Genomic DNA, 24,328 nt, shown 5'->3' with positions numbered 1-24,328 from the left:
TCTCTATTTTAGTGTCCCACTTGCATACCATGTCTTTCTCTGTGGTGGGTCAGTCTCCAGCTACCAGCAAAACAGTCTTTAAAGAACCCTTCACTGCAAGACATTTTAACACAAAAAAATCTCCAATAACATCGTTAGCACTGAGCAAGTTCTTCACATTCCAAATGAAAATCTGCATTACTATTTCCAATTAAAGAGAAAAGGGACATTTTCCTCCTGATATAATAAATTCAGCTATTTACATTCATTCCCTATTATCTATCTTATGTCTGCTTTATATACAGTAAGGTATACATTTCTTGAATATAAGTTTTAGTGTAAAACCTCAAAGATTAATTTTCTACTTATAATTGTTATAAATGTGTTTATCTGTATTTATAGCCTTACATATCTTTAATCAAGCTCTATTTTAATTTGATCTTTTCCCTTAAAACATACAGGCATCTTAAAGGGCTAATACCAACTATTTATTTTTCTCTAGAAAGAAGATGAACCACTAAAATTGTGTCCCTCTAACTCCTCCCTTTTCGAATCACTCTCAAGAGATATTTAATTCCCTTTTGAATGTCTATCCTTTGGTAAACAGGTTGGTTATCAGGCTCAAAACTTCATGGAAGATAAATAACAGTCACATAAATCAGGAAGAATCATTAAAACCATCTGAAGGAAAAAAAAAAAAAAAAAAGAGTTTAAATATTTTCTGTGTACTTCATTATCTGGTTTATTGTAAGGACTGCTCACACTGCATGGAAGCTGTCTATGGGTTCTGCAGAAGCTCACAGATCCAAGTCCACAATAAGGCTTTTTACATCCCAAATGCAGAATGCAGGGGACAAGAACAGGCTACTCATTTTAGCACTGTGTCCTCACCCAGATTTCTAAGATCCTAGTACAAACAACAGCACAAGGAAAAGCCAAACAGCACTAGTAAGATTAGAAACCTATGGGTTTTTTAAACACAGTTTATTATAATATTAATCTATTTAACTATGCTTGTTTACTTTCCCCATATATAAAGAACCATCTGAAAAGGACTACACTTAAAGAGGAACCAACTTCAACATTACATCAGGCTGCTCAGGAACTGTGAAGTGAGCTCTGAGCATCTCCAGGGCTGGAGATTCCACAACATCCCTAGGCAGCCTGTCAACTGAGAGAATGAAATGAAAGGGAACCTAAACAGAAAGTCAGTTTGGCTTTCTGAGATAAATGCATATTTCTGCAATATTTGGATTTCTACAAAACAACTCATGTTGCCATTATGCTTTCTTTTCTGAAATAATTTTCATGTCAGGTAGTTGTTTTTTCAGTACCTCTCAAATTATCAGATTTATACAACAATATTTTAACCTAACTTCTCTTTGGTTTTTTTAACAAAGCCGTCCATTTTTAGACTTCTTTTAATATTTATACTATATGCCTCTAAGAAGAAGAATATGCAAATACTTATATTTTTGTTCCATCTCCAGTCTTTCACAGGAATACTGTTATAATGCAAATACTACTTCTTCCATGGCTTCACACACTGAAAAAACTCAGAACACAGATTCTATTGCCTGTGCATATTCACACATCATTTCTTTTAATGTGTTTGGTGCAAAGCTCTCTATTCTCAGACATTCCTGCTGGCATTTTAATCAGAACACTGACCACTGTGGTTCATTTTAAGTCCCCTTTTACAGTCCTCTGTATTTTACTTATCACATCAGAAAGTTATTTTACCAAATTTGTTCAATTCTTTATTGTTTATTTCCCCACTGATCCCTTCTTTTCCCCTCGCCCCGAAACCGGAATGCCACAGAATCAAAATACACTTTCTTCTTCAGACAGGAAAAACATGATTATTACTTTTCCAACTACTTTATATTGGAAATTCTTCCCAAGAAAAAAACTGCTAAAAAAGTGATCTAAAGATTAAACTAAATCTTGTCTGACACCAAAAATGGTCTGGTTGCAGGCCAGGACAAGAAGCCCCGCAATTAGTGCCGAGCCTGCAGTTAGCAGGGAGATGGAAGATAACCATCTTCATTCTTATCCTCTGCTACATCTTACCAGTTCCTGAAAGCAGAAAAGCAGGTGGGACGAAAGTCCAACACAGCAAGGGCTACTTATGTCTCCAGGCCTTTAAATGTGGCTCTAGATGGAGTAGTTGGTTGAAGGGAAACTTTTGCCCCAGTCTACACTCAAGAGCACTGAAATTCTCCCAAATTCCCATTTGTTTTTCTCTACCCCAGAGCCCACTAGCTCCACTTCTCTCTAACATTCTCTCACTCATTTTAGACCCAGTATTCTCTCCTCTCAGGCCCACCTGTTCCCTGTTTTTTCTCACCACAATACCCACTTGAGCTCCCCAGCTCTCTCCCCAGCTCTCCCACAGGAGAAGCACTATGATCCTCTGAGTTGAAAGCCTCCAAATCCGCTACAAGATTTCTAAGGCAGTTGCACTCCCCAGCCCCCATAATTGGCAAGGAATAAAAAGATTGTATACAGAGAGCAGTTAACAGCAATCAATCCAGATGAGACTGCAGAAGAGAGAAATAAAATAAAAAAAATAAAAATAAAAAAAAAAGGGATGCTTATTTTCTCTGTGCTTTGAATTCTTCCAGAGGAATGGTTCCAAGAAATTATGGGAGGGGAATTCTAACTGCAGTAGTGTTCTTACCTGCAGATTTCCCCCAAGGTTAATATGCTGACATGAAGATACTACCAAACTTAGTTTGACAGCGATGACTAAATTAGATGGCATCAGGTTTATATTATTATTATTACTATTATTACTATTATTACTATTATTATTACTATTATTATTTTCTGACACACACACCTGTGAGTCAATGCAATTAAGGTGGCCCAGTCCTAAGGAGATAGACTCAGCCAAGACAATGGTAGTGTGTGGGGGCAAAGAAATGCGTTTTAAAAGCTCTGTCAGCACAGCACTATTTCCTTTGACAATACAGACACTCCCAATCAGTTAGCTAAAACTAAGTGCCAGCTCCTCATTCAAGCTAAATTGCTATGGAGAACCTTTATCAATTTTAATACTAATCACAGTTACAGGAGACTACAGCATGCCATACAACAGAACAAGCTTATAAGCTTTACTGTAATGTACTGCACAATTCTGGTCAATGGTGCAGAATCTAAACTTCAGGACTAATCCACTGAAATCTCATGGAAACCCAGAGGTCTCAGGAATTGCAGCTTCATCCAGTAGTGAGGATAAAAGCAAATACAACAATTTCTATCACTGACATAGGTTAGAAGCCACCAAAACCAATCTCTGTTTCAGCTCAGATGAGGGCATAAATGTATTTGCTGGATTCTGTTTCCTTTAACAGAGACTGTAACACAGAGGTGCCTCTATTACACAGAACAGATGTACAGACTTATTTCAGTATTATCTAAGGTGAGGAGTCTAAATACAAGTGATTTTTAATAAACTTTTGAAAGTTTACAGGCCTGAGTAGCATTTCCTTTGGCTATGGCTAACAGTTATGCATTATAGAGCACATACAACTCAAACCAGGTAATGAAAGTTTTTACTCTATTCATTTTGATGAAACAGAGAGTTGAAAACATGATTTTAAGTAAAGCTTTTCTTATTTAAAAAACACAAAACAGAAATTGAAAATTTTAGCAACAATTGTTCTTTGTTTTAATGACCTCCTCTCCCCAGAAAAAAATCACATAAAGAGAAGAATGGCTACTTTTTTCTTACTAAAAATGTGGGAGCCTATATAATACACATTCAGCCAATGTGTCTTCTTAACAAAATCTAAGATACTTACGGAGTCCAAACCTGTGGAAAGGCAGCAATTTCTTCTGGTGTGTACTCATCTAACCTCTTGGGGACTGCACGTGGCTGAGGAATCTCCTGTAGAAGGTTCTTCTCTATATCTTCTGGAATAACCTGAGACAGGTGAGAATAGTCTTAACTATCTGACTATTTAGCAAACAACACCCTGGCCCACAAAGCCAGACCAGAATTTTTCAATAGTGCTGCATTCTTAATGCTAAGTGTTTGACCTAAATACACCAATCTCTTATGTCTTGAATCTCACAGTTCTATGAAATAATATGGAAAACACCCAACTACATACATACATACATACATACATACATACATATATATATATATAAAACAAAGAAGTTTGATTTTCATTTTAATTTACTTGCTTATGACATGAGTGCTATTGCTAACACCCCCTCTTCACCCCCATATAACACAAGGATGAAAATGTAACTGCATGACTACTCACATCTTCAGGGAACAGATGTAGCCTCTGCATCAGAGTTCTTCTCTGAAGGTTTTTTGGAAGCATTCTATAAACAGCCAGTTTAACAATCTGAGGAAAGGTAACATAATAACAAATAATCTTGGAGGTTACTGATAACGTGACAGGTTAACTGTGCACTTTGTTAATCATTAAAGCTTAGTCACCTTTCAGGCTGAAGAATTCTGGCACCACATTCAGAAGGTGCTCTAGACTTAAATTTTTACTTACTTACTTTAACACTTACTCCTAATCATATAAACATTTATTTTAATACCATGAGGAAAATTTCAGCTTAGAAACTTAGGAGCTATATTTAGCATTGTGGATGACTGCATATGATCATTCAATTTCAAAGAATTGAGAAGTTTGTGGTAACTCTATATTGTATTGCACATTTACATACACACATTGTTTAGGGAAGAAAAATGCTCAAATAAATTTCCCAAGGGCTCCCAGCAACTAGTTTAACAGTGTAATTTGCTGTATTTAAAATAGTTTTATAGTTAAGGCTTTGTACCTTAAGCAAAGCTGACATACCAAAACAGTGCATTATGAACTTACTATTTATATTTATAATATATTCCCTTGCTATTAGTTCCAGATGAACAATCTCACTTCTAAACATCAGGAACGAATAGAATTTGTACATCTAGATGATGCTCACTGTAAAGTAAACATTTCAACAGGATTTTCTCTTGGACTCTAGTAAAGATGCCTTTTATTTAAATACAAAACACATTGTTATGGTCTTCATCCAGAAGGGGAACATTTGTAAATGTAAAACAATGCACCCAACTGCAGGAGGCAAAAAAGGTTTCATAAAGGACAGCAAAGCACTTAGAGCTAGACCTACGTGCAATTTTGTAAGTAAAATGTTTGCTCTGGGACACCCAGATATAAACCAGCTCTAAATCAGAAACTGCCCAGCCATGCTGAGTACAACATCAAGCTCCAGCCAATAAACCACACTGAAATGCAGGGCACTAAGCACAAACAAATCTTGCAGGCACCTGTTTATTTTCCAAATTGTATTGATCAATATGGCTTCTTTTTATAAAACTAGCTAAAGGAATTCAATTGAAATTTTAGAGACAATCACCAAGTTCCCTTGTGGAACCCACTAAGGTAAGATTTTCAGGTGTTATGCAGTCAGTACCATAAATCTGTGGACAAATGCAATAAATCAAAACGACAGGAGAAATATATCAGGTCATGCAGATTAATATACAGTTTTGATACTTTAATAAAAATTGATAAGCATGTATTAAAACCAAATTATGAAAATGAATGCTTTTTAGGGATAAAAACTATTCATGCTTGTAGAGCAAGCTATAATTTCTTTAGGTCAGTATACTATGAGCTTAGACAAGGGCAAGGCAGAGACAGAAAATGAACCTTCACTGATTTGCTTCACTGAATACTAAAAATCAAGTGAGATACCATAGCAATGAAAGAAAATATACAGATATTAACAGCAGTTCATCTGAACAGCCCTTTTATCATCAACAATTTTAATTTCATATCCTTATTTTCCTTTCTATCCAGCGTTTTTCCTTATTGCCAATGAAATATCAAAATGCATCAGATCTAAATGAACAAATCCTAAGACTTTACAACACATTGACTGTGGGGATTTTTTTCTTATCTAAAAATTACTTTAAACTTCAGATTGTGTTAGAACACAGTGTTGATTTCTTGGACTAATAAACTGTACATACACATGATCCAACATATGACCTCTGACCTACAGATACACAGAGTTAGTTTTTTAATTATTTCAATACTATGAAAAGAGACTTTAAAATACTTCAATGAACATTATGTTAAATATTTGATTTCTCCAGGCAACCAATGCTCATGTTTGATTTTTGATCTTCCTCTGCAGCATGTGGCAGAGACATCTGCTGAAACAAACCAGTGAGGTGGAGCAGCTGGCCTATTTTGGTTGTAGATACTTCTGATTAGTGAATCTGTTCTGAATTTTTATTTTTATGAAAAGAACAGTTCAGTAGCAAAAACGTGCCAGTTGAGTCACTCTGTAAAGAATGACAGATTGATATGCTCAAGTTAACAATGAAGAAATATTTTCAATGTTGTGTACAGTCACTGCAGTACTAATAACCTCATGTTCCAACAAACTACCATGAAAACAGAACTTGAAGAATGATAATGGATAAAGAATGATCACAGACAATTGTATATTCAATAATAGTTTCTGCAGGTAACTATCCTAAGGGCAGTAAGCATGACCCAAGGCATGCTGTGGTACATCTACTCTTCTCTATGCCATTTAAGAACTCATTGGCCTTTCCATGCCCCCTCAGACATGCAGGCAGTTCATAACCACAAAATCTGGAACAGAAAAGTCAGTCTACATGAAGCACATACCATTTTTTACTGCCAGAAACCAGAGTACCACAGAATGGTTTGGATGGAAGGGACCTTTTAGGGTCATCCCATCCAACCCCCTGCAATGAGCAGGGAAAATGTTCCCTAGACCAGACTGGTCAAAGCCTCACCCAAATTGGCCTTGAACACTTTCAGGAATGGGGCATCCACAACTTCTCTGAGATGTCTGTTTCAGTCTCACCACCCTCACATTAAAAAAAAAAAAAAAAAAAAAAAAATCTCTTATTTCCAATCTAAATCTCTTTGGTTTGCAAACATCACTCCTTTTCCTTGACAAAAGGTCTGTCTCCATTTTTTTTGTAAGCCCCCTTTATATACTTGAAAAGCCACAATAAGCTCTCCCCTGAGTCCTTTCCTCTCTAGGTTGAACAACTCCAACTTTTTCAACCTCTCCTCCTAGGAGGGGTGTTCCATCCCTCTGATCATTTTTGTGGTCGTTCCCCTGGACCTGCTCCAACACATCCATGCCTTTCCCATGCTGGGGCCCCAGAGCTGGACTGTGCTTCAGGTGGGGCCTCACCAGAGTGGAGTAGAGGGGGAGAATCATCTCCCTCACCCTGCTGGCCATGCTGCTTCAAAAGCAGCCCAGGATTCTGATTTACTGCAAGGTCATTAGTCCAACTACAGAACAGAAGGCTAAACAGAGAGCCAGGACACAGAAAGTAGTGCTGGAAAAATCCCTTCATTGTAACTTCTGCCTCAAAGACTCTTCTACAAGCCAAAATAAATCCAAACCCAGCTACTGGAAAGACCAAGTTTACATCCATTTTCTTGCCCAAAATTCTGCTTACAGCCACAATTTCACTTTCGCTGGTGTGGTGTCAAGTCAAAGAAACCAGTAAAGTACAGGCTTAAGTGAAGTTGCACAGACTGCTTTTGCACCTTGAGTAAGATTGTGCAACAGAAAAGGCAGATCCAACCAGCCATACTTGCAAGGTGTTACGTAAGTAAAGGCTCTTCTCTTACCTGAACATGCTCAAGTTTTACTAAAAGTAGACCAACCCTGAATAAAAAAAAAGTATGGATTTGCCAATCTGCTACTGAACTCACGCAAAACCCAAACCCAGATTCAATGCTCCCTGAAAACACACATCAGAGCAGGTTGTTTCTTTCAGGAATTAACAATAAAAGCCCCCTTTTCACATGCTTGTAATACACTTCTAATAAAAGAGAAACATTATTGCTTTCTATGCCGTTATGCTTACTTTGAGCGATTAAAATAGCAAGAGTTTTATTTTACATTAAAGTTAGAAAAGCTAGTCATTTCTGTGGGATTACAGACTGGCAGAGAGGTCTACCCACCCACAGGTCTCCCTGCAACCTTGATCTCATTTTGAAATGATTAGCACAGCTTAACAGTTTATTCAGTTATTCAAGAACTCTCACTGCCTCCTCCCCCAGTCCTTTACCTTTAGTACTAACAATGTGCAAAACTCAATATCCTCATAAATACTTACTCCTAAAGACCATGACACTTTCTCCATCAGGTAAAGACATCCACCATCAGATGTACACAGCCACCCCAGCATTAGTATTTGGGGATTTTTATACCACTGGAATGATGTTTGCCCTTTTTTTTTTTAATTACTATGTTCACATTGGCTCTAATTGCAATTGTCATCTTGAATATTGCAACACCTTTTTTTCAGCTTGGCTAATTTATACATCACAGCACAGACATGCTCTTAATAACACACTTATATGACATTATTCTTTTAGTCTCCAATTTAAAGGGCTAATTAGAAGGAATCTGAAGGCACCTCTATTAAAACTCTTGCACTTCCAGTCCCTTACAACATGTTAATATATTTTATGAGTACAAATAAATTAAAATATATTTACTTGAAACACTGTGAAGCTTAAACATTTCAATTTTTGTGACAGGCTTTAGCTTATGTGCAACTTTTAGACTATGTCTGATGGAGACAGATTCTGAGAAAGATTCTTTGCCAGATAAAACATACTTTAAAGATGGAAATCAACAGAGCAATACCACTCCTAGTACTGAGAAACACAAAATAATTGGCTGCATTTCCAGAAGACAAGTCTACCCTAACAGCTGAATCGAGTCCAATAATCAACAGGAAGCAACTCTAGAACATGGGAAGGCCACAGTGCTCCAGAGAAAACAAAGTGATTAATTACAAGGCATACCAAAATAATCCTAGAAGAATTCCAACAGATACAGCAGTTACTTGGAGGTACAGTATACCACATCTTCCTTCTACCAGTCCACGGTTTTCTGTTCTCTATACAATATTGTTCTTTTCACCACAGATTATAAAATGCAACACGAAGAACTTTCTACCTCTGACAGTTTTACAAGCAGTACAGCAAGAGTGAATATACTCAATACTGCCATTAGACTCATTTGGTCACAGATAAATTAAACTTCCATGCACATGCATGTCATTTGGCTTTCCACTGCTGCTTTCTACTTCACAAAAATGTGGAAGTCTAATGTTTTATTAAAATTATTAACCTGACTCAAAAACAATGAATAGGTTAAGACTTTTAATACAAGCATTTATTATTGTGTAGTGTGAAGAAAATGACCAAGTTAGCTCTAAGACTTACTCAGATCATCTGGAGGTTTCCAGATAATGTTTCAAGATAGCATGTTCTCCTTCCCACGCAAAACTAATTTGTGTCCCTATTAATCCAGTCTTTGAAGTTTTGTTCTACTTCCATAAAAAACATTACTCCCCAGTAATAGAAGAAAATGCTACTACATCTAGTGTTTCAGTAACTGACTTCTAGCTTGTAAATATTATTCTATCAACTATCCCTTACTGATGCAAAAAAAAAGGTTCTCAAATACAAATAGCAAGATTTAACTATGCTTTCTGTCTGAGCTTTTCTTCAAAAGACCATTATTAGGCAGATATAATGGCAAGTCTGTATGTGCAAGCAGTTGCTAAAGGGCATTCAAAAGGAGAATCAGAACATTTTAAACCCCTTCATATCAGTGCCAGCAACTGAACAAACCAAAACCCTGACACCCCTGGAGGCTCCCTCCCAGCACATTTCCATAGAGCTACCCTGCTTCACTTAATAATCTTCCCTAGCAGGTAACATTCATTCTGAACAATTATTGCCCATTATTTCTCTGTCATAGGCAATACAGCCTCTGAATACTGCAAAGGTCAATCCTCTCACTGAGCATTTGGTCTCAGCAAAATGTAATTTCTTCTTTTTCTTTTCTGGGGTCAAGTTTCAGATGCAGCCAGAAAAAAAAATTAGGCCGAGTTTTGCCTACCTTTCAAATCACAAATCAAACTTTGTTCTCACAGGATTACTATCTACTTCTACAGATTAAATCTGACAACATTATTTTGCAAACATTTAAATGAAAAGTTGCAAGATTTTTCCAGGAAGTTTTTTCAAGTAATCTTTGCTCCCTCTCAAATCCAAGATTTAAAACTACATATTTTAGTCTTTCTGTATCACGTACCAAGAAGTCTAATTTTTAAAGCGCTGGTCTCATGACCATCAGCAGTTTTCCAGCTAAATAAAACTCCTGCAAGTTTTATTTTAAAAAGAAAAAAAAAAAAAAATCCCAAATCTCTATACATTCCAATCACCTACATCTGAAATCCAAAGCTTTACCTGTTTCCTTTATTTTCAAAAGTTTGTCCTGGCAAAGAAAACACACCAAATCTTTCAATTTTTTTTTTTTTAGCAGCCTCCAATTGAAATTAATGCTGTCTGCCCACTTATATCCTAAGAGATTACTGCTACAATACAGAATATTAGTGTTATATTAACCTCTGAACAGAGTGGCTGTTTTGAACTACAGCAACAAAGTTTCATGGTGCACACAAAGAACATATTTAATAGTTTTGCTTATGGGTGGTCCAAGAATTTACATTCAATCTAAGTCAGAGAAATGTGAACAAGCTGGTTTTTTTTTTATTCAATAAGCACTTCTTAAGTAGCCCAGCCAACTTCAATAGATGAGTTCTATTCTCGGCTATTTTGCAGAAGAGCAGACAACTGAAAACACCAGAAATTTTAAACAGAGACACTCCCCTCCTCATGCTTCTCACATGAACTCACAAGTATTTAAGGTAAAAATGTGCTGGACTATATACTTTTGGTAACTTTATTAACAAGTAAATCTCACCCTTGCATAAACCCAAATTTTTCTGAATTGCTGAAAAACTTGGCAAAATGAACAAGGAACTTTAAGCTCTATATGAAACATCAAATATGCAGACTTCTTTTTGCATTCACTGTCCCATATTAACACGAATGATACTTAGCAATGGAAAAAAAAGAAAGCAATCTTTTTCTAATCTCAGGGACAAAATTATACATCAGAGATCACACACTTATTACTGGACAGGTGAGGTTTTTTATTCCTTTCAACAAAGAAGTCATGGATTACAAATAGTTGCCACAGGAAGCTTTCAAGATCTGTCTGGATAAACCCCTAGCAGCCTTATCTGACCCAATAGTTGACATTGTTTTGAGTAGGAAGTTGGACTAGAGATTTCCTCAGGTTCTCTTCAATCTGAATCATCCTATGGCCCTCTGAAAAAAGGCACATGTAAATTCAAATTCAGCACAATCCCTCTGAAGCACAACTACCACCTGCAAGGAACATAAAACTACAGAATTAGCAAAATAGATACAATGAGGTCAGCCCCCATTAAGTGAGAATGTCACTTAATCTTCCTAGGGTAGCACCCTAGGAAGGAGCTAGAAATGATCAGAGGTGATACTCCAGTAACCTTGTCTAAATTCTGACAACTATACTTACAGCTTTCAGCCTCCCATGTAAGCATAAACAATAGCGTTTTGCATCAATTACTCATCAAAATTTCTCATTATAATCTTTTTAACTAGCCATTAGCTGTGAACCAGGTTTTCCTAAAATACTGTATACTAGACACAAATCTAACAGAAAAATATTTATCTTGAGGATTTGCATGTTTGAATTTAGATATAAGTAAATAAAGGCAGTGCTAAGCATTCCTGCTATATACTATATACACACACACTCAAGAAAGTCTTATATAAACTGAAAATACTAAAATCCATTGCAAAATTTCTATGTAGCACCATGCAAGTTTACAACATCCTTTTCCTTGGAAGTAGTCTCTTCCATTAATTTACTGCCTTAATTTCTATAACAGCACTATTTCCAAAAGCAAAGATGATTCATCTAATGAAGAACCACCAGGATGAATTAACAGGAGGCACTAAGTCCAAGCGCAGAGAAAGAGCAGTAGCCTCCAGGGTGGAAGCAACACTTTACAAAATGAAGATCTGGATGCCACAGGAAGATACTGCCTTCTTCCTACAACCTTCCTAATTCCACTGACCTCACAGGAACTGAATTTAATATGATTAAAAGAGAAAGGAAGTGAAATAAAATGATTTATAAATGTCTCCATAATAACTACGTGTTATTCAGATTATGATTTGAAGATCCGTGTGTTACTTAGGCTGACACTGCTCTCTTTACAGTACCACTTTTCCAGGTTTTAAAAGCTAGTTCTAAAAATAAAACCTGTTAATAAAGCATCATCATATAATTTCCATTTTGTCATATCCCAATACATTTCACACCAACACAATTCAACCAGTAAACAAATGTTTCTAGCAATAAAAACCCATTACAGCTACACATACAGAACGTATCTTACCAAACTACCACCCACTACTACTAATTATGACAAAAACATGTCTGAAATATCTTTATGAGAGAGGCAACTGAATGCTCCATCTTCAATAGAATGACAGAGTTAATTGCTGAAGACTCGCCACTATTGTGTTAAAAAATAGTGTCTGCTGCTAAATTAGACCAAGACTTGAGCCACATCATCATTTGCTGAGCCTTTGTCCAACATCTTTAGTTCTTGGCAATGCATTTAATCCTCTTCTGTTTGCAGAGAAATTAATCTGAGTCTGGCAATAAAAGAGGTATTTCAGAACAAATGCCAGAAGGTAATTTAGAGAACATGCCCTAACAAGTTGTGTTATACTGCCTCCCAGTGCTCAGCATCTGCCTGAAGCTCAAATGAAATAGGTTGAACAATCAATTTTAGACATAGAACTATTAGTAATTTCCAAAGGAAATACAACTATCTTAGAGGCTGTTGCAAAAGCATTTGTTTTGAAAAATTCTAGACAGAACATTATATGGAAATGTAGGATTTAGTTTCATTTCATTTAAAGAAGTTGTGACAGTAAAAACAGAAACCAGGCAAATTCACATGGTGGATCACTTTTTCACTGAGTACTAGCACTTGTATAAGGCAGACCTGGGACAAACCAGGATTTCCAAATCATTGATAAAACCCATGAATTTTATAGCAGATAAAATTTCTCTAGGTAAAGGAAGAAAAACTTTCACATTTTATATATAAAGTGACCCAATCGAAAGCATTGATAAATATCTATTAATCTCTGTGTGCCTTGTATCATGCTCTGAAACATTAGTACTTAGAGAATTCAGTCCTCCAATGCTGTCCGTTCAAACCCCTAGTAGAAGTAATTTCATAACTGTGTAAGTCAAAAATGTTTGTATCTGGCTCCCTATCTTTTTAACCAGTACAAACACATGAACACTGCATTTCAGAATATACAACAGTCTAACACAGACAGCAAAGAGACTTAGGTTCAAATTATCACCATTTCCATTTGTTTCACAGACCATAAATACACAACATTGCAGAAAAGATTTTAAAAAATATCATCATTTAAAACCTACTGTTGAATTGCACTGGGAAAAAGAGGCAGATGCACTTTCTAACTTTTTAAAGATAAGCAATACTCTTGATGGTTCTTAAAAAAGCAATAGGGTCATTAAGCTCAAGTACAGCTTAGCTCAGTCAAACTGGAGACAGTTCACTTATGAGAAAGGTCAGACCCCTGAAACTAAAAGGAAGTAAATAAGTGAAAAATTAGTGAAGCAAACAAGCTTGATTTGGTCCTTTCGACAGCATGGAAGAATGACAAAAATACACAATTTATAATCTAATCCTGAAAACATTGTTTACAAAAATGGTGTCACAAACCAAGCTTCTACGACCCACTAGCAGAATGTTTGTAAATTAAGTTTAGTTATGCAGGTAACTGATCCCATTTGTTTACACGAACTAATTAACAGGAAACCAACCAGCTTCACAAATTAAAGAGAAGAAGGGAAAAACACTTACAGCAGTTGGGTCCTTCAAATGGAGCTGAGTTGCTGTCACTTGTTTGAAACCACCAGGATAACTAGAAAAATGAAACAAACATACAAGCTTAATTCTACACGCTCAAGCATGATGTTAACAAAAGTATCACTACATCTTAAACAATGCTGTAATGGTATTATAGGGACTCAAAAAAGGAAGTTGTTCTCAAGAGCCCAAAACCTGTATTTTATTTATCTTGCCAACTATCAAATTTCAACACCATTTGTGGTTTCTTATTCACTCACTTGAGTATGAAAAACCTTGTGCTTCACAAGCAGAGGAATATGTATTTAAAACTGCTATTAAATACACCATAACAGCTACAGAATACAACAGGAAAAAGATATGCAGAACTCTGAAATATTTCCAGATGATCAAGACTCCCAATCAGTCTGGGGTTGACATAAGAGCCATTAATTTTGAACTGTATTTATTATTTTCTTGCTTTTCTAAATAAATCTTAGGAAGACTTCACATATCTACAGCAAAAAATTCTAATTTTATTGCAATGGATCCATCTTTCTAAATCCTGTATGACATGTTGAAGCTGCATTAATTTAGATCTATGCATAAGCTTTAAATGAATGATAGTACAGAGTAAGAAATTACATGGAAGTCAGGTAAAGCTGGGCTTAATTTTGATTGAATTACATTATTAGGGATCAACCTAAGCAAAATGAAAATAGGCCCAGCATCATAAAGACATGTCCACTGGACTTAAGTATTGGTTTTAAGTGTGCAATTCTTTTTACTTACTCAAAATCAACTTAGGTACTGAAGCAAGTGCTTTAATATTAAGTTTTTAGAGAAAATTTTAGGTTATAGGAGAGATGGACAAAAAAAAAAGCACACAATAATTTCCATCACCTCTGAACAATAATTTCTCAGCAATTCAGCAATTTTAGGATTGAAACCATTAGTTCTAGCAAAATTAGCTTTCTCAGTGTGATTTATTCATCTCTCAATTGGACACATTGTGACACTCAGAAATTATTATGTATTAGTATAATTGTATAAAATAGAAGCACTGAATTGATCATCCACACCCATCTGTAGTTGATTACTGCACTCTCTACTGTAAACAAGTTATTTCTGCCAGAATAATGTATTTTACACTACTGTATATAACAATACACTGTACATCAGTACAGCTTGAGAGCATTTCATTTTTTAATTGTTTTTCCAACTTTTTTTTCATCCTCTGATTCAAGGTAAATAGGTCATGGTAGGATGAAGTAATTAAACTTTGTGACTTTACATTTATACATGTATATAAATATATATATGTGTGTGTGTGTGTGTGTGTGTGTATATATATATATATATATATATATATATATATATATAATGTGTAGTGCCAATAGAAATATTTTCTATTACACAGTAGACAGAATAGTCCAGATCATTGGGTTCAGAGGCTAACATAAGACACAACCTCACTCACCAAATCTATTAACTTATTCAATTGTTCAGACTGCTTTTGAGTTAGATTATTTCCCTAGCAACATACACTGAGTGTAAAAAAAATAACAAAAACAACAAAAAAAGAAAACAAAAAGGAGTAAGGTTTACACCATTTTAAACATCCTAACACATGAAAACAAAAAAAAAACCCCTGAAAGTTAAAGCAAGAATTCCCTTTTAAAGCAATATGCTAAAAAATACTTCAACTATTAAGAAAATATGACTTGAAATTCACCACAAGCTCATTACCACAAGCTTTATTTACTCTAAAGCTTACCCAGTATGTGAAGAATATACTTTCTGTTCCCATTTGTTACCAGAGAAAGCAATATGTCTTGTATTTATTATGACAACATGATCGCCACAGTCATCTACAAGGTAGAAATAAGTGGAAAATATTAAAGAAAACCACAGAGGGAATCAATCAAAATAACAATTATTATGTGTGCAATACATCAACAGTAGCATATAAACACATCTTCCATAAAATAGGGTTAGAAGGCTGGTAAGCAGGTCAAATAGCATCAGGCCAGATGACTAAATTGTTGCAATTATTCAGCTAAGATTTGGAAATCTAGCTTACAGGAAAATTTCTATTCTATTCAACACCTTATGCTGCACATGCACCTATATTAAGGAAAAAAAGTTATTTTACTTTCTCATAAAAACAGTATCTGTGTTCACTGAATGGCTGAACATTTTGGCTAAGTAAAATACTTCTATTGAATAGTAACACTCTCAGGCTAAATATATAAAACAAACAAAAATATTGCAATAAGGGAAATGGCAGGGAGGAAAAGCCCTAAAAACACCACCCCCAACAGCCCTGTTGGGAAAAACACCACATTTTCATCTATCAAACAGGAGTGAATGTTACAGCATATACACCTATGTTTAGAGTTATATCAGCAACTTTAACATCAAAAGTTCCTTAAGTGCAAAGTTTATAATCTATCACCAACACCCTGCCAGAAACTGTCAGTTTAATAGGGCTTCTATAGTAATGAAATGCTAACAAATCTCTATTATCACATAAATATGAGAAAAGATGTATTTTTTAATTTCAGAAGTAATGATCTTGATCATCTGTATAATCTATAACCACCCACCCAACTAAAGTGAAAATTTGTCTGAAGTTCAGCCTCATTTGCATCACCACATAAGAACACAGGTATTTGAAGAGGCCCACTTGATTAAAACATTTTTGAGTAGGTAACAAAGCAGGTATACAAAGCAGGGTTTAAATTGACCATGTATTTTTTATAGGAGAATGTAATTAATCAAGGTTTCAGAACTGAAGTTTTTTATTATATTTTAATCTTGTATTCTTTTAATGCTCCACTTTCAATTACAGCTGAAGTGCAAATGCAATTTACACTTTGTTGTAAAGCATTTCACTGCTGACAGTTCAGTTCTAAAAATACTGTATGTCTTCATAAATATCACGGAACTGACACTGGACTTTTTGATTTTTTGGGGTTTTGGTTGGCAAGATGACACAATAAGCTCATTTTAAGGAAATTTCTGCCAACTGCCTTCCACTTATATGAACACTGAATTAACATATATTAATACCAAATTAAAAACAAAACAAGAAAAAAATGTTGTTACTCTGTCCAATGAGCTGTTAGCTCACAGACACTAAAATATTTGTTAGTTCAAATAAAGGAGCAAAAAAAGCATCAAGTACATAAACCACAAGCTCCTGCATACTTTGCTCTCCTAAATGTCTCAGTAGCAGCAAACAACCAATTGGTGTCAACCTCTGTAAAGCAATTAGTACTGATTTACAGAATATTCTAAACAAAATGAAGTTATCCTTGAAATACTTCCCAAGACTTTGTAACTTCACAGACATAAAAGTATCACGGGTCTTTCACACAGGGTAACAAAAACATTTTCCTCTCAGTATCTGCTTTATTTCTCAAGACAGCCTTAAGTCTCCAGTGACATCTTGTGGATACAACAAAATTTGCAACAGAACTCTGACCATATCCTACCTCCTACTGCGAAATAGACTGAGTATAATTTTACTACATACACTTCAACATATATGACCCAACTTCAAGGCTTCCTTTCAGTAATGTCTCTGGAAAAATTTGCATGGGTATTACAGGAAACACTGTACCATTAGTGTGAAAGATCAACTTATTATTTATAAAATGCTTATCCCCATGAGACAGGCATTACAAGTAATGAACAGGATTACAGATGCATCTTTATAGCTGAATCTCTAATTTGCAGAAAAACAAAATGATGGTTTTATTTGAACAAGGTACCTTTGAACAATGACTGCTGTCCATTTAAGAATCAAACAGGTCCCAGCCTCCTCACAACACAATGTGTGAGGCAGAAAGGGGCCTTTTAAGGTCATGTCATCTAAACCCTGTGCTCAAAGTAGGACAAGCTTCTGAAAAATCACAGATGGAGACTTCACAAACTCTTGGGCAACGACCTCCCACTACTCTCACAGTAAAAAATATCTTATCTGATGTTCAGAGTATCCTGTGTTTCAGCTTGTGCCCACTGCTGAAAACAGGACTTCTTCGCACCTTAGTGAGAATGAAGCACTCCAAGACTGTGGTCCTGGACATCTATCGAAAGGAACCATTCAGATGTTTCTTTATGTACACTGTGAACTAAAACTTAACATTTAAGATCAATAAAACACGTTCTGAGGTTTTTAAAAAAATGAAAGAACAACCCACTGTAATTCAGTTACTCAAAATAAATTACAAATTCTTAACATCCTTTATATGTATTGGTAAGGAAACAACATTAGGTTTTGGAGGGTTATGATGGAAAAAGATGAGAAAGAAAATCAATAAATTTATAATTTATAATCAATTGAGAAATGTAATCTTTTATACCAGGCTTGATTTTAAAACTGAAATTGGAAGAGACATGTGAAGAAAAGCAAATTTGGTTTCATCCATTGCAATACTCACTTAGTGCATGATAAATAGGTTTATGTCTGCCTTCGAGTCTGATGACAGTGGCAGCTGCTATCTTTCCTGGGGGCTGCATCTTCGCATCGAGGAGGTACCAGGCTCTGGCAAAAGTTGCCCATTGCTGAAAAGAAAGAGGGTCAGTACTCATCACGGGAAAAGCTCACACTACTGCAATCTATCTTCCTAAAATAAATCAACACTTATTTTACAATCAAAAATATCAGAAGAAATATTAATATGGAACACCACCTCCTCAGAATAACCTTTAAAAGGTGCACCGCGATACACCCAACGCAGTGCGATGTACACGCCTAAAACCGCTGACAGGTCACCGGCTCTGAGGGCTTTGTTTCAAAAATGCAGATTTGCTGCAAGCTTCCATTATCGCTCCTTGAACCGCAGCATCCTGCAGGATATTTAATGCGCAAGGCCTCCTTCCCTCCCGGTGAAGGGCACAGCTCCCCCACACACAGCTCGGACCGCGCACAGCGGGAGCGGCGAGTCCCTGTGCCCCAGCCATGGCACACAGCGATCCCCCAGCGGCACTCAGGGCGGACACCGGGCCGGGCACCGGGGCAGCCCCGGGCGCTCACGGGGCCCGCCGCTCGCTCAGGGCCCCGGGCTCACCTGGGCCGCCCGGCTGTAGCTCGCCATCCGCGGGGCGCAGGGGGCGCGGCCGGGCCCGCGGGAAGCGGAAGCGCTGCCCGGCTGAGGGCGGGCCCGGGCGGCGGCGCGGGAGCTTCGGAGCGGCGCCGGCCCGCCCGGCGGCCATGGAGCGCTACGTGCTGCTCCTGAGCTGGGGCGAGCGCCGGGCCGAGGGCGGGCCCGCGGCTGCGACCGCCGCAGGTACCGCGGGGCCGGGGCAGGGCCGGGGCCGGGGCCGGGGCCGGGGCAGGGCCGGGCCGGGCCGGGCCGGACTGGGACCAGGGCCGGGGCTGGGGCTGGGGCTGGGGCTGGGGCTGGGGCCGCGGTCCTGGCGGGCGGGCGGGCGCTGTTCCTTGGCCCTCTCCCGGCTCTTCCCTCCCTAACCACCCCTCTGCTTTCACGTTGAAAGTTTTGCTGCCTTTAACCTGTGGGAACTTCGGGGGGCTTCCTGCTTTATTGCGATGATACCATGTAACTCCATAATGCGTTCCTGAGCGTGACTCAAAGCAGAGTTTAGGAAAATCTGCCTTTTTTAAACTGCAAATCTGCAGGTGACGGTTCTTTTAAAAACCCCAACCAATCCCACTAATCCCCTAAATTTACTTTCTAATATGACACTTAACTTTATACTGTATTTGCAAGAAAGTAAGATTTAATAATTCATAATTCCATAATTCAATAGTTTTAAGTTTGTGGTTTTTGGTTTTTTTTCCTAGCTGGGACTGCTGCAGACCTGTATCAGTTCCTGAAAGAAAGTTGTAATGCATCTGTAAATGCAGTTGTGAACACATTCCCAGGTAAATATGGCAATTCACATATTTATTGTGATGTAGGTAGATGAGAAGTAGGGCAAGTGTTATCAAGGAATTGGCCTATGGATGTTCTGTTAGGGGAAACAAGTCATAAATTTAAGTAAACCCATTTGCTGTGGTGTGGGTCTGTTCCTGCTGCTCTTGTTTCTGTGGAGAATTTACATAATTTCAAGAGCTAAGGTATTAGGAGATAGTTAGATTGATTGATTGTGAGAAGTGAAGGGGAAGGGTTTTGGTGAGTTGACAAATTCCAGTCCAGCTGAGCAAGGAAGAGTAGGAAAGGGCTTGTTTCTCAAGTCAGTGGGAAGCATGATGTTTAATTACCCTGTAATGTCTTATAATTTTTTCAGTGGAAGCAGTACTTGTCTATTAGGTAATAATTAAGATCCTTAATCCATGAATATAAAATCATTTTTTCACCTTAGAATAGCTTTCTTAAGATCTGGTTTACTGCTTTTAGGGGCTACATGTTTGTGTTTTGTTGTTTTGTGGGGTTTTTTTTTTTTCATTAATAATGCTTTCTTGGTTCTTCTTGGATATCTACTGTTTAAGCTCATCTTGTCACAGATGTCATATAATTGGGGTTCATGTGGGAAAACCACTATAAGCTCTTAAAATTTCTGGAGATGGGAATGTTAAACTATTTTCAACTTCTGTGCTTTTTATTGCCTAGAACTGTTGATAGAACATCTAATTTTGTGAACTCTAAATCATATTGATGGAAGGTGTTACTTAGTTCAGGACTGATACAGATCATGCAAAAAGAAAGCAATGTTACCCAGAGCAGAAAAAAGGTGAAATGTTTTCTTACTTACTAACAGTCAGTGGTCAGTAATAGACACTTCCCAAAACACTTACCTACACCTTAATATGTTTAGAACTTAATTACTATGCCAAAGGAAAATAGAACTCAAGTAATTGTTGTGCATTAAATAACTACGGAGTCTTTTAACATAGATGTTCATTATAATAGGAAGAACAGATTGTAGTGAATTGATTAATTTAAATAATTGTTTTATCTCTTTGCAGCATGCTCAGTAGTTGGTATTCCAGGTGCAAAGAAGTGGTATTTTGCAAGTCATGTCATTTGTGGTTATTATCAGGTAAGACTTAACTTTTTTTAGAGTAAAACTTCCTCAACCATCTGCCTGACTGTAGAACAAGATAAAACTGTGATGTTCAAAACTCTTTTTGCTTATTTAAGTCTTTTTGTTTGATTAGTTTTGCAGTTCTGACTGGGAGGAAATAAATGTTGACACACAGAAAAATGAAGACTCTCACCAAGCAAGCATTGAAGAGAACCTGGGAACCACACAAAATTTTGAGGAAGATGACAGTAACAGTCAGGAATCACTGTCTCTGACTGAGTATGTGTGTTATTGTTTTTATTTAAAGAACAGTGATCTGACATCTAACAGTGATGACCCAAGGGGACCAAAAAAGTTTAAGAAGTGAGAGTTACTACCAAAGCAAGACTTAACTATGAAAAATCCCCTACTAATATTGAAAATACTTTTATTGTGTTTAGCATAGCTTTAATTTTTTTTCAGATGATTTTTATTGGATAACTGAACAGTTTCCTGGTAGCCAACAGTATATATATACAAAAATTGCTTGATAATTGCTCTTGAATCCTACTTCCAGTTTTAGTGCAGATTATTTTGATGCCATTAGGCCTGCTTTTGTCTTAGTAAAAGAGGAGATGATTTCTCATAGCCTAGGTATGTTTGTGCAGAGTTTTAAAGATGTAATATACTTACATCAGGTACCATTCATTAGTTGTAACTTTTTATTTCTCAGTGACTTTGTTTATTTTTTGGTACCAAACATGTTGTTCTTAATTTTTAGTATCTATGATGAAGCTGCTGAAAGTCTGCATCAATTAGCTGATAAATTGCCTGCCCCAGGTAATGTCTTTAATCTCATTGGAGTTTATCTTGTTAGTTACTGATCTAAAAACTCATTTAGTAAAAGCATAATGAATGGAAAAGTTCAGAGAATGTTAGTTTGGTAGCTGAATTAACTTAATGCAGCTCTTGAAGGCAGTTTAGGAACTTGAGCATGGTTGGCATTACAGATCATCCTGAGAACTAGTTTGCTTCTTGATTCTTTGGCAGGCTTTAGTTCAGTAGAGTTTAAAATAGCTATTTTTACAATAAATTTATCCATCTGAAGTGGCACCAAAGTAATCATAGACAGTAAGCAATAAAAAACTCAACAAAGGAAGTTTCTTATAAAAAAATGGAAGATGTTGATATCAGACTTAATCTGATTTGACAGCTGCTTGCTTATGGGTGGGAGCCAAGAAAACGAGAAGAAAAATGCATCACAAATGTTGGATTCAGATTTTGTAAACTGGAGATACATATCACCTTGCATATTATGCTTATATAATGTTGCAGAAGCTGATTTGGGATAACAAGGCAACTCAAGAAGAATGAAAAATAACAGTTTAGAGTGTTAAAAGTAGGAAAATGACGTAGCTTAGTTGTACAGGAGACATCTCATCTATCATTGCTGAGTGAGAGAGGAGAAAGGTACAGAGCCACTGTCACTGAATGGTGAAATATTTTGTGTCATCTAAGAGGAACAGCAAGAGATGAGTAAAATATGTGAAAAGTGTTTTAAATCTTGAAGGTACTTGATACTTTTGCTGGTTTCAGTGCAATCAGTGATAACCAATACTATTTTATTTTTGAATTTCTGAATAATTTACTGAATCACGATACTTTGAGTCATACACAACTCTTTTATAGGCAGAGCAATGGTTGATGTAATCCTGCATGCTGTTGAATGTGATGGACCCAAGTTAAAGGACTGCTTACCTGCTATTGGTGCCCTGAAGCATCTGAGAGAGTGGCACTCTGCACAGATTACTATTGCAGCAAGTGATGCTAAAGGGTATGGCATTTATTTTGGGGCTAAAACTTCTGTTTTGTGTTAGCATAGATCAACGGGTTGAAATAAAAGCAGCATGTTGAATACTTTACATGTGTACTTTGAAAATACATAAATTAGTCATCTGTTATTGTATGATTTACTTTGTATGATGTAAATCATCCTGATTCGTGGTAAATGCATGCCCTAACCAGAGAAGCAGGCAAAAAAAGCCATTCCTCTGCACTTCTTGTTTTCTGTGGAAGCAAAGAGTAAAATATTTTCTCTTCCCTTTCCATGGGTTCAGTGTGCATACAATGTTTTCACATTGTATTATGCTGTGGGCTAACTTGTATATTGATTATAGTTTTCCAGATTTTTTTTAAACTAATCCATGCTACTGCTGGTTTTACTTTAAATTTTATATTACCTTTGGTATTACATTTCAGGGAGGAAAAGTAGAGTGCCTCATATGTCCCTTTTGAAAAAGGAGTATAAATGCTCTATTATTTCCTGTATGTTTTCCAAGATTTTGTTAGTATGAAGAGTTACAGAGACTATTAATTCAAGTTGAAATTAAGTCCAGTAATTTACTTACTGTCCTCTTCTAATTGACATATAAAGGCCATGATATATCTCACCATATAAACCACAGTGATTTGGGGTTTTTATCCCATGAAGTGAATGATTGTGTGGATACTAAACAACTTGGCAAAGGTCTCTGCTCTCCTTTCCCTCCATGCCCAAAAAATTGAAATTTGTTTCATAGAATATGTGGTTAAGCTTAGTTTTAAATTAATAGAACTGTTTAAAAAGGTGAATGTTCAGTCCTTGGATAGAATAAGCAATATACCTAGTATACAGTATTTCCTGAGGTATGTGGAGGACAAGAAAGTTACTCAGTGACTTCCACAAACGCTTGATCTCATTGATATCCCAGCTTTTGACTGGATAAATTTTTCTGTAGTCTTTTATGTAAAGTGAGATTATTTGGGTATAGAAGATCTCTGATGAAAGCTATTTCACTTACTCTTCCTGTTCTGTTGATGGTGCTGATTCCCCTTAGAAGACAGACTGCCAGCAGAACCCACAGACACTGGCTGTTCTCTCTCCTGTTGAATTTGGATAGTGCTTGTGCTGTAGTCGTATCTCCATTTAGAAGGTTAACTACAAACTACAAACCATCCAGGCAGACCAGTGATTGCCCTGCTGGTGGCTACCAGGCTTTGCTGCAGCTTTTAACACCCAACATTACTATGTTGTGCTTGCAGCTTGCCATTGCCAGTCTTACTTGATGTCAAAGTTCTTTGCTGTCACTTTCATGGAGCATATGAACTTCCTTTACTGAGCCTGTTCTGAGCAGTTCTATGACATTTTTTTACTTTGTGGAATATAAAGCTTTTATAAAGCTTTTGTCTGTCTTGACATAAATAAGATTGTTCAATGCTAAGAGGTCATAGATAAATTCAGTCAAACTGCACTGCATGTTTTTTTGTAATACTAAATTCAGTAAGATTAATTCTTTGATATTTTTACAGTAGCTGGCAAAAGATTGCAGACTATCTGTCAGCAGACTTTGTATCTTCAGATGATATAATGAATATCATTGATTTCAATGAACTCTGGAGAGGAAAGATTCAGATATGGGAGAGAAAGGTAAAATAACTTATTATTGCAATAATTATTTTTTAAAGCATCTGTGT

General features: G+C 36.6%; 2 protein-coding genes across 3 annotated transcripts in view; one reads left to right on the top strand and one right to left on the bottom strand.

Annotated features, from left to right (window-relative positions):
- Positions 1 to 18,995, bottom strand: part of MRPL13 (mitochondrial ribosomal protein L13) — a 29,709-nt gene extending 10,714 nt beyond the window's left edge. The window contains exons 1-6 of the mRNA XM_056486022.1: positions 18,919 to 18,995; positions 18,289 to 18,412; positions 15,618 to 15,711; positions 13,856 to 13,916; positions 4,260 to 4,346; positions 3,789 to 3,910 (exon numbers count right to left, since the gene is read on the bottom strand). Coding sequence (XP_056341997.1) covers positions 3,789 to 3,910; positions 4,260 to 4,346; positions 13,856 to 13,916; positions 15,618 to 15,711; positions 18,289 to 18,412; positions 18,919 to 18,945 — 515 coding nt within the window. The 5' untranslated portion in view covers positions 18,946 to 18,995. The remainder of the gene's footprint in view (positions 1 to 3,788; positions 3,911 to 4,259; positions 4,347 to 13,855; positions 13,917 to 15,617; positions 15,712 to 18,288; positions 18,413 to 18,918) is intronic.
- A 50-nt stretch (positions 18,996 to 19,045) lies between these two features.
- MTBP (MDM2 binding protein) overlaps positions 19,046 to 24,328 on the top strand; it is a 29,530-nt gene continuing 24,247 nt past the window's right edge. The window contains exons 1-7 of one of the 2 annotated variants that reach the window (XM_056486019.1): positions 19,046 to 19,137; positions 19,653 to 19,733; positions 20,778 to 20,851; positions 20,970 to 21,115; positions 21,597 to 21,655; positions 22,505 to 22,649; positions 24,164 to 24,281. In XM_056486019.1, the coding sequence (XP_056341994.1) occupies positions 19,062 to 19,137; positions 19,653 to 19,733; positions 20,778 to 20,851; positions 20,970 to 21,115; positions 21,597 to 21,655; positions 22,505 to 22,649; positions 24,164 to 24,281 (699 nt within the window). In that variant the 5' untranslated portion in view covers positions 19,046 to 19,061. The remainder of the gene's footprint in view (positions 19,138 to 19,652; positions 19,734 to 20,777; positions 20,852 to 20,969; positions 21,116 to 21,596; positions 21,656 to 22,504; positions 22,650 to 24,163; positions 24,282 to 24,328) is intronic. The other variant, XM_056486020.1, reaches the window with a different exon arrangement.

This window comes from Oenanthe melanoleuca, chromosome 2, assembly GCF_029582105.1.
Source record: "Oenanthe melanoleuca isolate GR-GAL-2019-014 chromosome 2, OMel1.0, whole genome shotgun sequence".
NCBI classification, from domain to species: domain Eukaryota; kingdom Metazoa; phylum Chordata; class Aves; order Passeriformes; family Muscicapidae; genus Oenanthe; species Oenanthe melanoleuca.
Note: the sequence above shows the minus strand (reverse complement) of the source record. Positions and strands in the feature narration are given on the sequence as shown.